This window comes from Amblyomma mixtum, chromosome 3, assembly GCF_055824585.1.
Source record: "Amblyomma mixtum isolate Tamu chromosome 3, ASM5582458v1, whole genome shotgun sequence".
NCBI classification, from domain to species: domain Eukaryota; kingdom Metazoa; phylum Arthropoda; class Arachnida; order Ixodida; family Ixodidae; genus Amblyomma; species Amblyomma mixtum.
In genome coordinates this window covers 158027211-158045191 of record NC_143014.1, presented here as the reverse complement: position 1 = coordinate 158045191, position 17981 = coordinate 158027211, and the positions used below count along the sequence as shown (strand labels likewise).

Here is a 17981-nt window from a genome sequence, read left to right as displayed (position 1 = left end):
TAGAAACAATCTAGTGTTTGTCCGTGGCGCTTTGTTTCGAGAGCATTGGTGCAATGAGGAACGCGGGGAGATAAACGTGATTTGGCTTCAAAGAATGCATATAAGCTCCAGCGCGTCAACTATTTGGAATTTTGAACTAGAAACTAGAGCCTTATAGATGGCCATTATATCTGTGAAAGAGGAAAGAGCAGATCAGAGACTCGGCACGGCACTAATCGTCGTTTAGTTTCCTCTTTTTTTTTGTCATGTCCAGCGACCAGTTTCAGGCCAATGTTGGAAGTAAACGATATGTAGACAGCAGTCAAGACGTCACAACGCTGTCTGCGTGACTGACATCTAGCGCTTTTGAGATACCACACTACTGGAGGGAAACAGGCACTGCTGCCTCACTGGCTGTTCCCGCTTGCCTTTGTCTTATTGCAAACGTCCAAGATGCAGCGCAAACCTATTCAAATTATTTTATGCGATCAAGGCTATAAGCATATGTTTGAAATAATGACGGATTTCTGTGTAGATTCTAAGAAAATCTTGCTGCTCACAATTTGCGTTTTGTTTTAACTGCACAAAGAAGCGGTTCCCGGTTCAATTCCGGGATTATGAATCGTTTCTTCGAATGTGTTTTGCCGCAGCAGTCAAATCTTACTGTGAGAACACGGCTTTAATTGGGCCATCAAGATATGCCACTTGAAGAGTGCGATTGTTAATCATGATTTTAAGAGCGTTTAGCATTGCTTTGATATCTACGGCTCTTCTGAAGGTTTCCACATCAGCACGGAAACTTTCCGTAAACGGCCGGCTTTTGAGTTTGAGGCCGGCTTGCAGGACGGTCGACTTGCAAGCAATCGGTCGTCGGAAGCGGCAGGGTGCACGACATAGAACAGGCGTAAATCAGTGTGCGTGCATGCTGCGCGTAGAGCGATGAACTAGCTAAGCTAGAGAAGCTTTTTCTGGTTTTGAGGCTTTCATATGTTTCACTATGCCTCACTGATACTGGCACACACTTCCAGATGGCCGCTATATTTCCCGTGCTCGACGTCTACTGTTGCGTGGCTACCAAGTGGACGCGTCATATGGGCTTCTGCATCACATACAGCACGCTCCTGCTGAAGACCTGGAGGCAAGCATCTTTGTATTCGCTGCCCCATTTTCACACGCTGCCGTGTGCTCGGGGTTGTGTTTACACGGGGTCCGTGCTGTGTTGCAGGGTGTCGCTGACGTACCGTGTCAAATCAGCGCACAAGCTGAAGCTGACGGATAAGCAGCTGCTGCAGTGGCTGTTTCCCATACTGCTGGAAATGGCCATCTACCTGGGAACCTGGACCATATCTTCTCCACCCGAAGGCATATACCTTAAAGACTGGCATGGGCTCAAGTTTAAGCAGTGTGAATACAACTGGTGGGATCACACCATGGCCATTGGTGAGTATGTGCGCCTGCGCCTTCGCTGCAGTTGCGATTACCGCGTCGTCACCTCTGTGTGAGAGGAAATGTAGCAAATCGGCGTGCTTCCGTTTATGTGCAACCTTATGGATACACAATGGGGACTACGTGAAAAACAGATTCTAGGAAAATTTAAGCTTTGGAGTTTCTTTTTCTCGCCTACGACTTATTACGGGGCAATCTTGGTAGCCTGGAAACAAATGAGCGGTGGTTTAGTTTAGTTTAGTTTAGTTTAGTTTATGGGGTTTAACGTCCCAAAGCGACTCAGGCTATCTGAGACGCCGTACTGGAGGGCTCCGGAAATTTCGACCACCTGGGGTTCTTTAACGTGCACTGACATCGCACAGTACACGGGCCTCTAGAATTTCTCCTCCAAAGAAATTCTAGCCGCCGCGGCCGGGATCGAACCCGCGTCTTTCGGGTCAGCAGCCGAGCACCATAACCGCTGAGCCACCGCGGCGGCCAAATGAGCGGTGGTTCACATAATTAACTTAACACAAACGAAGAAAAGCGCACATGAGTCAGAAACTCAAGAGGATAAGAGCAGCATAACAGAATTTTATGCGAAGCATCTGCTTCGGCTGTTCTGTGTCCGGAGAGCACACGTCTGGTTTCCTGTATTCATTGCCAGTGCATTCGAGTCTTGATCCCGTCTGGTATTCGCTTGTCCATAAAAGCGGCGAATTGGAGCGTTGGGGCGTCTAAAACCTTCGTCTGCGTGTGCGTGCGCGCGCGCGCGAGCGGCATGCGTAGTACATACTCCCTTTATCAAAAATGCATTGGTGTCTTTGCAATGGACTTCAGTGATTTCGCAGCCCTTCTCTCAGGATTTTGTACACTGCTGCCGTTGTGTTGTGGAAAATAAGGACAGCTGTCCCCACTGAACACTTTGGAGGTCTAACAGCATCGCATATGCCTCGAGCACAGTTCGTAAAGTGTTCGGGCTTATCGCAAAGGAACCTGAGTGCTTTCGGCGAAGGCTGCACGTGTACACACGGTATACGGGTGTAGAGTGTCGTTTCCTTGATTCATAATGTTTGTACAAGAAACTTGACGAATTTAATAATATCAGTTGCGCGATAAATTGGCAAGCTTACACATTTGTGTAAGTGCTATGTAGTGCTATTTAGTGCAATGTAGTGCTATTTAGTGCAATGTAGTGCTATCTGTTCTTCTTTCTTTTTTCCACGGCAAGAGACTGAATTCATTTTTTTTATATCAGAAGTCCGAGAAAAAGAGCCCACCGTGGCGTCCAGTTACGCTGATACGCGCTCGTCCGTTTCCTGTTTCCTCGCAGGGGAGTTCCTCTTCCTTTTGTGGGGCATCAGGGTCTGCTACAACGTGCGCAACGCCGAGTCCTTTTTCAACGAGGCGAAGCACATCAGCTGGGCAATCTACAACATTACCATAGTCAACCTCATCATGATGCTGATTCAGTAAGCAGCCGGCTGCCTTGGCGCCCTCCCGGCTTGAGATGCGCGACCGCCGTCGTCGCCGCCGATAAGCGCGCCCTTGCGTCGGCTCCTATTCCTCTACCCCTCCGCTGGTCTCCGCACATGCGGACCTTGGCAATTCACCACCACGCGCACCCGCGAGAGAAATCGACCGCTCCGTCATTCTTATCTGGCGGCAGATTCCGGACGAATTTAGCCACAGATTCTCTGCTTTCGCTTCGTGGCGGCGGCGACAACAATCGATAAGGGCCCGCGGCGCAGGCATAAGCGCACCCGCCGCCGGCCACCTTATCTCGGCGCGAACGCGAAGGGCGGCGCACGGTGCTCCCAGACCGGTGATTGCTGCCTACCTCCTGGGCGAAATGAGCCAGAATGGCACGCACAAATCCGCGGCAATTTCGCGGTCCTGCGTCAGAGGTTGCCTTACTTCTGAAGGCACTGATCGCGGGTCATTAGACGGAGCGAGCGGAGGTGGCGCGGTGTATGCAGTCAGCCTGCCTCGCGCATGCTTCACTGTGCGGATGACGGGGGCGGAAGTTGAGTGCGCAAGGGCCTCGTTTTCCTGGTTGTACATACAACATTGCGGCTTGTCGTGTTGCCGATCTGAATTCTCTTTGTGGCATCGGGTGCGTACACGTGACACATGCAGATAACATTCGCAAAGAGCCACAACGATCTCGTAGCCGGCGTTAATCCTCGTGGTTCGTCGCAGTGTTCGTTTGTACAGTTTTATTCGTAACATTTTTGAAAAGAGTGTGCTACAGTTAATAGCCCAGTGTTGTTTATACTCAATACCTGTTGCACCAGCCACGCATTATTTTTTTTTTCTGCGCCGAACTGCCGTGTACAGATAGCTTGAAATTTGTCTTGCCTACATGTGCATGTTGTGTTTCGATTTAATGCCAATTAGATGCTTTTTTTTTAATGTCGATTCCAGTGCCGAAGACAGCCAGCAATAGGCGCCAACATAAGTGACAGTATTGTAAAGAAAAAATACCTCCACCGAAATAATGCAGAAGAGCTCCAAGTGTTTTACTCCAGGATTTTAGAATAACAATATGCATCTTATATTTTCAGTTCTTCTGCGAAAATTACTGACCGCTTTTGCACCTCCCGGTATTCGTTGGCACATGGTTATTTCGTCACAGCAAAAAAAAAAAAAAAAAACAGAGCTCGAGAAGATTGCATTGTTCAGACAGCAGTAAATTGGTCAAGAGAACCTACGTGCCTCTCTAGCATCACCCGAAGCGCGCACACCTGACGCCCCCCGCCCACGGCACTGGTGTGCCTCTGCAGAGCGCACGTCTGCTACCTCGAACTGGCGGCATTGCATCGCGAAGCATGAGGACGCAGGATGTTGTTTGTTTTGTTGTTGTTTTATTGTTTTATTGTTGTTTTATTTTCAGATAAAAAGTATTTTATGAACGCGACAGCGCTGCTGAGACACGTTTGGAAAGTGCGAACGTAAAAGTACCTTTTAACCCACCTTCGGTTGCTGTTCACCACAAAAACCGCGCTGATAGACACTGAATGTTGCGCTGAGATTTACTGGCAATCGCTGTTTACTATACTGTAGCTCAAACACTATTCGCACGACTGAAACTATTGATCAGTTCGTTTGGATATGTCATTTCCTCCGAGGCGCGTCCCGCACATGGCGTGATCAATGTATGGACACGATGTATTTAATTGGCGACGCATTACTAAGAGTTTAGCTCAAATGAACTCAATAAATATGTTCCTTAAAATGCGGAATTTCCGGAGAAAGTGTCCTGCCAGTGCCCACTGCCCTGGCCGCCTTTCCAATGACAGCAAAAGCCTATTCATTTTCTGATGCTTAGTATTGTCTGTCGAGGAGTCAATAGCAGGCTAAAAATGCATTTTTTTTCCTTTCCCTCCCCTTAGCTTGGTGATTCTGCCGAGCGCGAGCCCCGATGTGAAGTACCTGTTCGGCTTTATCCGGACGCAGCTGAGCACCACTGTTACTGTCATCCTAATCTTCGGACCAAAGGTGAGCATCTTCTTCCGCTCTTTCCGCAGCTAAAATTTTGAGCGCTTCGCAAAACTGGACTGTGCGTCTAGTGCGCCTTGTTAGACTCAGTGGCCGCATAACCACTGCATTGCTAACCGAATGCATAGTGCAAGTTTTACAGTTATAATTTCGTGTCATATTGCTGCTTTGTGAAATGTGTCCGCTACAAAGTAGTCAATAGAAACGTTTTCTCTTCGTTCATAAATACATTTCTTTTATTCTGAGGTGGAGTGGCAGGTTAAAACTTCGTTCTATGACCAAAGGGATCACCCACAGTTCTGAAGGCGGGTCTCAAACTGGGCGAATTGGTGCCCTTTAAGACAAGAAAAACTATAGCAGAAAAGGAACGACGTACGTAAAAGGTAGCGCACAAAATGAGCGCCGACTTCGTGTGTTCTCCTTTCTGTCCGCCGTCCTTTTGCCTTGATGCTTCTTTCAAATATGAAGCCGTACTGCTGAACGTGCGAATGCGTGAGTAAACTGAGTTCTCCTAAGACAGGTCATACATTAAATTCATCCAGTTTATAGTTAGCGCTCGTGTTTTCTTGCCCTTTTTTCTTGTTGTTGAAACGAAGTACTTCTTTTTTGCGCTATTACCTGGTACTGTCAGGCAACACGAACTAACTACTCTTGAACTGCTAGCGGGCCTAGGACACGGATGCGCATAATGCCTTGAAGTGTACTGCTGGGGAATGGTGGCACGCAAGGGCCACTGACAGCGGTGCATTCAGACAATTGTGAAGACTACATCAGCGAATTCTTAACGGTACGAGCAGGCAGCAAGGACACTTGCAACCATTGGGATGGTATACTCTATCAAGGACTCCCCCCGACTTTTTTATTATGCTTGTGCACAATTTTGAAAATCGGCGAATAGTAAAGGCTATTGCACTAATTATTTGTTTTCTAGCCTGCTTTTCAGAGATTAAAAAAAAAAACGAAAATGCGAGGTTTGACTACAGTTCGGTTTCACTGTCAGCGAATGCAACTGGTTTGCGGAGAACGTACGTGTTCGCGAAGAACGACGTCAACAAAGAGTTCTTGCACAGTGTAGGGTCAGGTAGTGCTGGGTCCGTACCTGGGTTATGGCACATTCCGATTGCGACGGAGATGAGGTCTACTTTCAGGAGAGTGTGACACACACTAACGCAGTTCACAGAGAGAGGGTGACAGATAGATCTCCGTCTCCTCTTTCGGTTCCACCTTCCGTACCACTTCGTGCCTTCACTCTTTCTTTCCTATCCTTATTTGCAAGAAAACTTCGTGTCTGCGTAGTCTTTCACACTATCGCAGTGCTTGCCTGCGTTCTTTCTTTCTTTTTTTTTTTTGGCAATGCGCAGGTATCGGCGATTACGCATTCTCGTGTTGTATTTTGCGTGGCAGCAATATCTATAGTTTACACGTCATTTAACTCAGTCTTGCAAAACAAAACGCTTTTCGCGAAGACAAAATTCGCCTACCGATTGTCGATCCCGCGTCGAGCTAAGTTTTTTTTTTTTTTCAGCGCGAAAGTTTCCAGGTTGACTTTGCTTGCACGTGAGCTTCTCGCCAAGCTGCGTAGCTCTGCTTTGTCGCGGAGACTGGCGGCTGCGCCGCCGCCCGGGGACCGAAGCCAGTTGCCTCACTGCACGTGCGCCCCTCACCGACAGGGTTCCTTGCGTCGCGCTCTCGTTGCAGTTCTATCGTGTGATCAAGGGACAAGGCGACATGTGGGACAACAGGGCTCGTGCCCGGGGCGTCACCGCTTCCTTCTCGCTCAACGGGGTCGGGCTCATGCACGAGGAGACTGTGGACCTCTACCAAGAAAATGAGGAGCTCAAGGTACGCACATGTGGTCGCGGAAGCACGGCGGGGCGCTCGTGGAAGGCGCTGGGTACACTTCTGTGCGTTCATACACCCCGTGCTGAGTTTCTGCTTGCGCGTCTTCCCGTGCATACAGAAAGGAGATTCTTTAGCAAATTAGTCGCTTCCATGCAGGTGGCCACAATGACACAAGGGAAGGCTGTTATTTTTTATAGCGAAATTATCTTAATTTGCTTCTAAACAATTTGCTGTATTCACTTGCACATCAAAAATAAAGCTTGTTTTTGATTTGATTGATTCGAAAGTAGCCAGGCTTGTTGGCACGTGGCTTTTATCGAAAACAGCTCTTAACAACGATACACAGACAAGAAAACGGCAGACTCTAGCAAAAAGCCAGCTCATAAGAACGATACAAAGACAAGAAAATGGGACTCTAGCAGACTCCACTAGCGGCACTAACGACGAGAGCTAGAACCTTTTTATGTGGTTGTCTATGTCCTGTTTTCGCGCGCTGTTTCCCCCGGAACAAAATCTCCTTCATTCGACAATTTGCGGGCTTGAGAGCTGCGCTAGCAACGAGAAATTCATTTTCTCTGGGGCTCCTGATGGGGCGCGTTGAATTTCGGCACAAAACACGTGGCGCGATCCTTGTTCTCTAAGTCGCTTGCAAGATGAAATGACGGCAGTATCCCTAAGCCTAAAATAAAGGTTTTTTTTTATGCCCTTGTGCTATTATCGAAGGTCTCTGCCAGATTAAAGCCAGGCTGCTGTTTCTGAAATAATAAGTTGAATTCTTTTATTTTATTCTATTTCATTCATCCCGGAGCCTGATATTGTATTCAAATTTTATCCCTCCAGCCAAAGACAAAGGGTGGAAATAATTATAATGGGATTGAGTTGCAATGGCATGCTTTGCATTATCCGTGTCAGGATAGGGTTTCGCTTTCGCTCGCTTTTGGTTAAATCTGAACAAAAGGGAAAAAAAGGAAATTATGTCGAAGTTATTATACGAGATTCACTTTTTGCTGAAAAAAAAAAGCCATGCAACCATAAAAAACAAGAATGCGACAAAGCGAGCACCCACCATATTGGCTGGGCGGCTATGGAACGGTTCTATATTCAGGGTCAGACCAAGGTTGCGACGCCGGCTGCGACCACCGCTTTTCAATGGGGGCTAAATTCAAAAGCTCGGGAACCTGAGACCACTGCAGCGCAGATTTTTGGATGAGTCAGGGTGTCGACCTCGAAGAGCCGGTATAGAAGGACACTTTTAGGCCTATAGCAAGACATTAATCTTCTGTGTTCTTCTTTGCCCTGATGTAATCGCTATACTTCTGTTTGTCGTCTGTTTCGCGCTGTTCATTGCGTTTTTTTTTTCTTTACGCCGTATATTTTTAGCCCTGCTTGGTAACGCCGCGGTCGTCAGTGTAGACTATGGTGTGTCGCTAAAATAAGTCAGTTGGTATCCCGTGCCTCTTTCGTTTTGCTCGTTCCTTTCTATTTCTAGCGTTTTTTTTGTTGTTATGCGCCCTTTTTTAACTGTAGTCAGTGCAAGAAAACAGGGTGCAAACAGACTTGTCTTTGCAAGTAGCCCTCACAAACTTCGAAGGGTGCGGTCACAGGGGCCGTACGGGGTCGCGGTAGTAGGTCGCCTGGGATCTTCCAACGTATCAGCCCCCACAATTTTTATGGGAAAGAAGGAAGAAATAGTCATTACTCAGTAATAATGTGGAGTGAAAACACTTTCGCCTCCATAGTTGGGTTTTCGCAAGTGAGGAAGATAGCTAACAGCAGATAAAACTGAGAAGTATGCGAAAACAACGAGACCTGGTTAAATGTACATTCACGCAGGGATGCTTGAAGGTATGCACAGAAGTATCGACTCTGATTTCTCGGAGAGTGAGAAAAAAAACAAACAATGGCAAGGCGCAACCTATGGTTCCAGCACCGCAGCAGGCTTTACCTGATATTGTATCTCAGTAGGGTCTAAACGACATTCCCGCTGATAGGCTGGTATTCGGGTATGTTTGTATATTCAGCTGTAGATTCGCCTATGTTTGTATATTAAAAGCATTCAGTTGTTAGTCGGCGCCGTGCTTGTCTTGACTCGTTCTTTGTCTCTGTCTTTCGCGATGTTGCAGTATATATATTCTTCATTTCAGCAGCCTGTTAGCCCCCTTGCACAACTTAGAACTACGCAGGATATATCGCCCTCCTCCCTCCAGCTTTCTTTCACTCGCCCATAGTTTAGTTAAATGTGCCCGATATGCACCGTTCTAGGGTGAGTTGCAAAACTGAAGGAAAAACAAGAAAACAATTTTGCATTATACTGCCTGACACATGCGTCTCGTCAGTAGTCATGGTGGCTTTCGTTGAAAGAGGTATTCGTGTGGGGAACGACCAAGTTACTCGCGTGAAGCTTAACCGAGGCGGTAGCAAGATAATTCAGGGTCCACCCCTTCCGTTTCATTAAACAAGTTACTGCTTAAATAGAGATCCTAACAACAGACTGTGAATTGTGCTCTTAAAAGCGGCAAGGAAAGCTCACATCACTTAGCACTGGTGACAGCACGGCTCAGTCATGAACTTCCGTTGCAAGAAAATAAAGGCACAGTGAGAAGGGAGCTAATTCTAGTTTTTACTATTTAATTAACTGTTCAAGGAAAATGTGCGGCGCCGAAAGGCACCTTTCCTGGACCATGTGGTGCAGTCTTGGCCGTCATGGAGGACGATGGCGAGCGGAGCACGGAGTTCGTTACGTGTTATCCTGTCGCCGGAAAACGCGTGTTTGTGTCTGAGACAAACACAGTCTAGCCCACTCATAACGGCCGCAATTATTACGAACACTCGTTTATACAACGAGTTTATACAACGTAGTTTATACAACGAGCGCAGTCGAAATGCGTGGAACCAAACAAAAACAGTGTGCATTGTTATATGAAAGGGTGAAATCCGCTCTGGCGAACCTCTTTTCATGCTATCAAGATGCATTCTGCCAAAAACGAACGAAGTCACTTGAACCCCCAAAAAAAACCAAAGAATGCTAAGCGGAGCGAATGAAACCTTGTGAAATCCGACATTTGTGAAAAGTTCTGCCACTGTATCACAGGTAGAGAGCTCGTGTGGTAACACGGATGATGTCGCGGTTACAACCGCTCACCGAACTATTAGGAAACGGAGTTTGCCACTGGGGGTTTCGGTGACAGGGGTGTAATTAACAGACTTTGTTTTGTTGAGAACTCGGGAATTAAGTCGTGCAACTGATTTGCTGCGCTGGATAGCATACTTGTGTCTGTCGCAAAAGTGTAGCGTAGAGTTGTAGGGAGAGGAAGTGCCGTGCTTATTAAAGAGAGACTGAGGACCGAGTGAAGTTGGCCTGTATTGATAGGGTTCTGCCTTCTAATCACAAATACCCCACTGTCACCGGAAACAGAGCTTTTATTTTTTGTTTTTATGGTTTTATAGGGGTCTAACGTCCCAAAGCGACTCAGGCTACGAGGGACGCCGCAGTGGAGGGTTCTGGATAATTTCGACCACCTGCGGTTCTTTTACGTGCACTGACATGCCTCTAGCACTTCGCCTCCATAGCAATTCGACCGCCGCGGCCGGGATCGAACCCTCGTATTTTCTTCCGGCCAGCAGCCGAGCATCATAACCACTGCGGCACCGCGGCGGCTTCGGAGCTTTTATACAGCAGAAAATGAAATACAGGTGTCGCCGTCACAGCCCGATTTCTCAAGTAAACTGCGAGTGTCGACACTGGTTTTTGTTGGCTGATCTCGGAAACTAGGCTACGGCGCCATTGACTTCAAAACGGTGGCAACCAGTCCTCTGCGGAGTAGACGTCACGAGTTTGAATCAAATGGTGGTAAAACTTTTAAATTCAATTTTCTCAGCCGTAAATTAACCTTTTCGCGCCGGACAAACGCCCACATATGCCAAGAATGAGCCACAGAACCGATTTTCACTGAGAACAATAATTGGATGGAGTTGTCCTCAGTGTGCCTTTAAGGCAGGGAGTTTTTTCCATGGAACGCAAGGCTGTGTGACCTCTCTGCTGACGTTACGGGGCGGTAACGCAAAGTATGCGAAGTACGGCTCTGTCCTTGGCGTGGAATCAAGTACTTCAAGAGCGCAAGTAATTGAGCACTGCTTGTCCTGGTTCTCTACATCCATTGTTGCGGCTGACGACAAACTCCGGAGGCACTTTTTGATTCAATCATTCAGTACGCAATGTGTGTGTCCGTTGTGGTGGCTACGACCACCTGTTGTTTGTACCAGTAAGGTTAGCAGACAGATTCGCACGCGTAATCCTTGCTCTGGTGACGGGGTAAATGATTTATATTTCAGCTGCCCTCCATTTTTCTGTTGGTATTGTGCAGACCATAGAGTTGAACAACACTCAACTTACTTATTGGTACGAGGGGAACTACTAATGCTTTCAGGTCCACAGCAATGACAAAGTGCAGAATCTTACTCATCATTACATGTTCTGACAATTATCGCCATGGCATTAGGCCCTCTTGCATTCTTGTAAAGCATTTTTGAAACTCCCTTTCAACTCATGTTCTCCATTCGCTTGAAGCTGTCTCGTTAATGCTGTTTTCAGTAATTGAGAACCTTTTACCGCGCCTGCTATTTTTTACTGTAGGAAACAGGATATAATCACTATGGGCTAGGTGAGTACTAAGGGGCATGAATCAAAATTTAACTTGTGAATCGTGATAAGAACAAATGGAGCGAAACAACCAAGACATGAGAAAGAGAATGAGCTTGTGTTGGCGGCGACGTGCTACATCTATTTTCTAAACCTTTTATGAATCAACTATCCAAGACGCAAGAGTCATTGAATGCTCGTGTTGATTTCTTGCGCAAACGCATTGTCATGGTGCAGGATGGGGCCCGACAGTCTTCTCCTTGGCGGATAACTTTTTGGCGATCATACTGTTGTGTATTAGATTGCAGTAGCAGTCCTTAGTTCCCCCAGAGGAACAGTTGCGACATGACCGTTTTTCCAGAGCATAGTCGCCACCATTTTCGTCTGAGAAGTTTCGGATCACTTCATTTTTGCTCCCGGACCTTTGTCGCGATAAATCCACTTATTCCGGCGCCTACTTTCTAAAGCAGCGGGCTCGATCAAACCAGTAAATCCAGTTTTCATTACCTGAAACGATGTCACAAACACGCTTTGCATTTCTTTTGTCTAATGTGGCGGGCGTTAATTCGCATCGCTTCAGACGGATGTGCTTTCGCTCAGTGTTCAAAGCATAAAGCACCTATCGACATGAAAGATCACTAAGATGTTGGCGCAGGATCTTCGACACTTACCGCGATCCAATCTGTAGTGCCGTTTCGGTGGTGGCCTTAAGTGTCTCTCGATTGTAATCGCGCACAATTTTTTGCACAAGGGCGATGTTTTCCTCATTCATAGCGGTGGCAAGGTGCTTGCTCCTCTCCTCGTCTTTTAGTGACGTTTCGCCTCTTCCAATTCCTGAAAGCAGAAAAAAAAAACATTCACACGAGAAGGAACAGTCTCCTAAAGCCCTGCTGCAAGCGTTGAAGGCTGTCACACTCGCTCAAAGCTCTTCAAGACCACACAAAATCATTGTTCAAAAGTGTTTTTTCTAACTCCATTAAAGACGGCGACTGAGTGTCAAGCAGGCAGTAAAAGGCTTTTTCCTGCTAGGAAGAGCGAATAAGCCGGGCGTGCTGAAATTTGACTGGATAAATCGGAAAGCAGCTGTCGACCATGCTGCTTGCGAGTGAAAGGGTTGCGACATAATCATGTGATACAGTCTGCCTAGATTCCCACCTAAATCGTCCTATATTCAACGTGCCAATGGATTCAAGCGTTCATTTGCCGTTACTTGCGTTCGTTTAGTTTTCTTTTTCCCGTACACATAAATTAGAATTGTGGTCGAACAGCGCGCAAGAACATGATATAGCTTTTCGTCTTTTTTATTTTCTTTTACTTTTGTTCAAGGCGTGGAGGTTGCCTATCAACAAAGGTAGGAATTTATATGGGGGCTAATTGCAGATCAATAAGAGAGGTGTTTTTCCTGGAGTGGACGTTACCGGACTAATGATGATGACATTGGTGTCAGTGAAGGCTGACAATGTTCACACGCGCCTCAGTTTTTCGCACCTTCAGTGTAGCACCATGCCTCTGTATTGCCCGCGCAGCCAAAAGTTTTAGTGAGAAGGAAGAAAAGTGTCGTCTGTTCTAGCGCTGCCGCTCTGCTACGAGGGAAAGTAAAACGTCTCCTTTCACAACGTATGACGTACGCCGCCGTATTTTATGCAGGCGCCACTCGTTTGGCAAGATTTCGGCTGCCGGTTCCCGTCCATTGCATACACCGAATACTTGGGTCCTTTGCAGGACTTTTGATAAGAAATCTGTTGAACCGTGATAGCTGGGCGGCATAAGACACTTGAGATTATCAGTTCATTGACATTCCGCTGCTGGCTAAAACTGCGTTCGCTGTCTATGTGGTGACGTCATTGAACGCCCTTGGAGCGTCAAGAATTTCTGCGATGCATTGCAGAATGTTGCGGGTCTTTCCATCTGTACATCTTGGAAGCATAGAAAACGACTTATGCTTTGCCCGTCAAGCTGGAGAGGCCGAGAACAAAACCGATATCTGTGTTGCTGTCGACGTCGCCTAAGGAGTCGGCACTTTGGCCACGGACCCCGGCACACGTGACCTGCAAGTAAAGCCAAGCTTGGTTGCTGCATCGCGTCAGCCATAACTGCGCCACAACAGCTCTGTTCCACTATCGGGTCCAACACTGCCACCTACTGCTAAGTGGCCCATGCTTAAAACGTTTAGAAGTGCAAGATGCCGGGCTAGTTGGTACTGCATAATGAAATAAAACAGCGCTAGGGACGGGACGAAACACGAAGGAGCAAAACACAGACACGGGCGCTGACTAAGTCAGCGCCCGTGTCTGTGTTTTGCTCCTTTGTGTTTCGTCCCGTCCCTTGCGCTGTTTTATTTAATTATACTTAAAACGTTTGCTGGTAGGTTGCTTTGACACAGCGGCAGCCTCCTTAGCAATAAGCAAAATCCTCGTGATGGGCACCCTTCCTCTCTATTAAAATATGGACACTGAGGCCAGGATAGAACTAAGGAACAGAACTCATCATCGAAGCAAATTAAAGTGGGGACACAACCTACTGCCGGTGCTAACCTAACATCGGCGTGGGGTACGAACGTTCAGGTACTGGCACTTCCGTCAGGAAATTTCGTAGAGAGAGGGTGGGTGGAAGAGGCAGTGCTCACACAGACAATGCAGTTTGTGACAAAATGGGGCCCCCAGAAAGGTGCAAGTGGGAAAGCTGGAAGTGGGGAGGGAGGGAGAACGTAGCAGGTAAATTTGCTTTCATCTTTGTTTACCGTGCAACAGTTTTTACGGAAAGAATTCATACTCGAGGAGAGTCGCTATGTCTGGTGAGATCACCACTTGGGACAATCGAAGTAACTTTTTTTTTTTACTTTGACATGGTCATTAAAGGAGAGGCTGGTGCCTGGCAGTGCCGCCTGCTAATCCTTTTCGCATAAGGGAATAAGCCACACTGGAACTGGCGACATAATGCGCAACAAAACACAACTACTACATGCGGTACACTTAGAATACAATTCACAGCCAGGGAATGCTAACATGAAATGGAAAATAAGCTATAATTAATGATGAGAGAGAATTACAGTAAATGCTAAGTAGTCCAAAAGTAGAACAAATAAACAATAGAAAAGGACAGATCACATCTCAGAAACGTAATGAAAACGTGTTTTATACGGATCAGTCGTAATGTAAGTTACCCTTGTGGGCCGTTTTTTTTTGTTTTTTTTTGCGGAGATAACGTACTGCTGTAGAGAGGTACTCGTCACCTCTCCACCGCTGCAGTTCAAGTGACATCGTTCTTATAGCGGCCGTCGTTGTTCCCTGCACTGAAAGTGAACTTGCCCTATGAAGCTGCTGCTCGCTGTTCATTCCCAGTCTCGTGCCGCGGTAATGTTTACGGAACACCCATGGTTATAGCCTTGCCGCCTTCAACGGCGCTCTACACAAATCAGTGGACTTGAAACGGTCCTTGCAGGTTTTTTCGTAGTTTTATAATAATATCTTTGTTAGTTTCGTTCCAAGCGTAAGAACAATGAAGATAATGCCACGTTCCCTTCTAATGCCCCGCTATCCTTCGAACGATACTGCTTTATTTGTTCCCTGCGCTTGTGGTACGGCGGACAGCCACTGATGATGTATCTGTGAACACGTGCGGTGTTGGTTTTGCGCAAGTACCCTTCACGGGTACTTGCGCAAAAGGTAAAAGACTTGCGGGTAAAAGACTTGTACTTACTGTACTTGATTCCTGCCTCACGCAGCTGTGCGAAGTAGAGGTCGTATACAGTTGGAATTTCAGCGAAAACGACGTCTGTTAAAAGTCTACAAGAAGTGTTATGGCTTTTGTTACCTTTTCTGGACAACGGCAAAACCTCGAATATAATGCTAATAGAGATGTATTAAAAGGTGACAAATACGAACAATCGTTTTGCGAGGACATTTCGTGCCAGTGAATTTAATGCCAATGGCAGCCACGCAGAAAATACCTCTGGGGAATTGGCTTGGCACCGGAGGAAGCTGCAGTACGCCGTACACCGGCCTTATGGGCATGACGGGGAACCCGTAAGCGAACTGGCTTGCCACTGAGGCGCAAAACTTCATTCGCGTTGAACTCACTACGTTCTTTACTAATGGGTAAAAACAGAAATGTACTCGTCTATGTAGGTATCTTAGTTATATCTCTGAGTGAGTTGTAAGACAAGCACGTATTAGGTACAGTGGGAAACCTAATTTGTTACTCCCGCTCCATTACCGGTGCCGACTGTGAAGTCCGTCTCTAATAATTCTTGGACTGGAAGAGGCGCATGGAGCCAGCTTTTTGTTTATCGCGCTTCGTGCAGCACTTCCGTGCCGAGCGTGTCGCTGTATTCAGGATTCAAATGCGTAAACATGACCAATTTCCTTTCGGTAGGCTTCCCAAGAATTTATGATGAGACTATTATAAAAAATGTGCTTTAAAGCGTTCATTTTCTGTACAAAATGGGCTTCGCTGGTTGTATATGCACCACAGCAGCAAGTAGTGGCTCTGAGAGCTTTGGCACTCTTCTGAAACAAGAACGATAACGTCAATATTCACTGATACCTTAGCAAACTATCTCACTCAGTCTTCTTTTCCAAACATTTACACTGTTTGGAAAGAATACTGAAAAGAATCGGTATTGAATGAAGACATAGTTCTGGAATTATACATTTCTTGTGCATCTATATAATATTTGGCGATGGTGACGCGCGTACTTTTTGAGAAGAGCTCTTTATGTCGGAAATTTATTGCGTGAAGCATACAAGCGATGTTGTACTCGCTTTGGGTTATTTCATCCTATAAAACGTGTGTAGACTCGGTTAATTATTTGCTCTGTAAATGAATAAATAAATAAACTTAAGCTATATTGCACAAATGGGATATTATGAAACATTGATTGCAAGCTTCCCGAATTTTGCTTGAAAGTGAATAAAAGCGAAGCGGAAAATATGCAACCTTTTGCTGAGCATTCTCTAAGGCCTCTGTAGTGGATGTTGGGCATTGGTCACTAGGCCAATGAGCGATCTACTTCTGTCATGGATTCCCAGCGGCGGCCATGTCGTGTGTTGTTGGAATTTAGAAGAACTTTTTGTTGGGCTAGATGGTGCATGTTGTAAGAAAAGAACAGTAGCGCAACCAAGACGAACACAAGAGAGGACCACACAGGACTAGCGCTAAACTTCATCTAACTTTATTCACTAACAGCGCAACAAATATAAGGAAAACCAGGACATGTGCAGAGAGATACCAGTTTCCACACAACACTATCTACAGAACCGTTCAAGATACGCCATCTCCGATTTGAAGAGGTTCACCGACGTATCGCTAACACAAGATACACCTCTCTTCCTTATATTATATGCTTCCAATAGTTCCCTTGCCCTTGTGTCTTTGCTTTTACCTAAAATCTTTATCTCATGAAACCGTGGTTGACACTTTCTGCAGTACTTGCATCTTGCCTGTGGCAAATGTTCTGCCGCTCGAGGGCATTCATAACACTCAGCGCAGTGCTGAGAAAGGTGTGCACCACTTACGTGTTTCACTGACCGGGCGTGCTCACCTGCCCTTTCATTGATGCACCGCCCTGTTATTTGGCCCACATAGGCCTTCCCGCATGACAGCGGTATTTCGTACACCACCCCGATGCAGCAATTCACGAACTTATTTGCATGTCTGATGCGGCACCCACTCTTTTCTTTGCTCGCGATGCGCGCGCAGAGCTGTGCCAGCTTGCGTGGAGCCGAGAAAACAACCGGTACGCCATGTTTGTTGGCCACTTTTTTCAAGTGGCCCTCTCTACTACAAGTGACCTTTTTCCGCTGTCGCTGCCAACTGTGTTTTGAGTGTTTTGAGCATGCCGAGTGAGATAGAAAAATTGCGTGATCAGCTGCGGAAAGAATTTCGCGCCGAAATTGCAGCAATGCGCAGTGCAATAGAAAGGGATTTACGTAAAGAAACCCGTGAGCTGTCGCAGAGCGTAGATTTCTGCAGCAAGAATTATGATGACATGTCTGCCGAACTCTCAGCACTAAAGGAGGAAAACAAAACGTTAAAAGAAGAAAACGCTGCGCTATCTGCTGATCGCGACAGCTTACGGAACATGCTCCTTGCTTTTGAGCTTCGGCTGACCGATTTGGAGCAATACTCTCGAAACAGAAACCTGGAAATTAAAGGGCTTCCCGAAGCTGACAACGAAAACCTCCCCGACATCCTCCAAAAGATTGGAGAAGTAATCGAAGTGCCCATAACAGCTCAAGATATTGAAGCCTGCCACCGGGTTCCGGCTAAGAAGTTGACATGCCCAAATGTGATAGTGCAGTTTCGCAACCGATCGAAGCGTGATGCTTTCCTGAGTAAAGCAAAAGAAGTCAAAGCCACAACTGCTGATCTTGGTTACACTGATCTTGGTCAGACTGAAGGTTCTGCCGTGTATATTAACGAACACTTGTGCCCCACTCTGAAAAAGCTAATGAGCCTGACTGTGGCGAGGAAAAAGGATAAAAAATGGAAGTTTGCCTGGACAAAGAATGGGAAAATTTTCGCCAGGCAAAATGAGACTTCCACAACTGTGCGCATCACCTGCATGGGCGACTTGGACAAGATTGTCTAAGCC

At 46.6% G+C, this 17981-nt stretch overlaps 1 protein-coding gene across 1 annotated transcript in view; it reads left to right on the top strand.

Annotated features, from left to right (window-relative positions):
* LOC149352483 (putative G protein-coupled receptor CG31760) overlaps window positions 1-17981 on the top strand; it is a 142883-nt gene that overhangs the window by 114478 nt on the left and 10424 nt on the right. The window contains exons 10-14 of the mRNA XM_089581674.1: window positions 1008-1117; window positions 1205-1419; window positions 2738-2876; window positions 4800-4905; window positions 6604-6747. Of these exons, the coding sequence (XP_089437800.1) occupies window positions 1008-1117; window positions 1205-1419; window positions 2738-2876; window positions 4800-4905; window positions 6604-6747 (714 nt within the window). The remainder of the gene's footprint in view (window positions 1-1007; window positions 1118-1204; window positions 1420-2737; window positions 2877-4799; window positions 4906-6603; window positions 6748-17981) is intronic.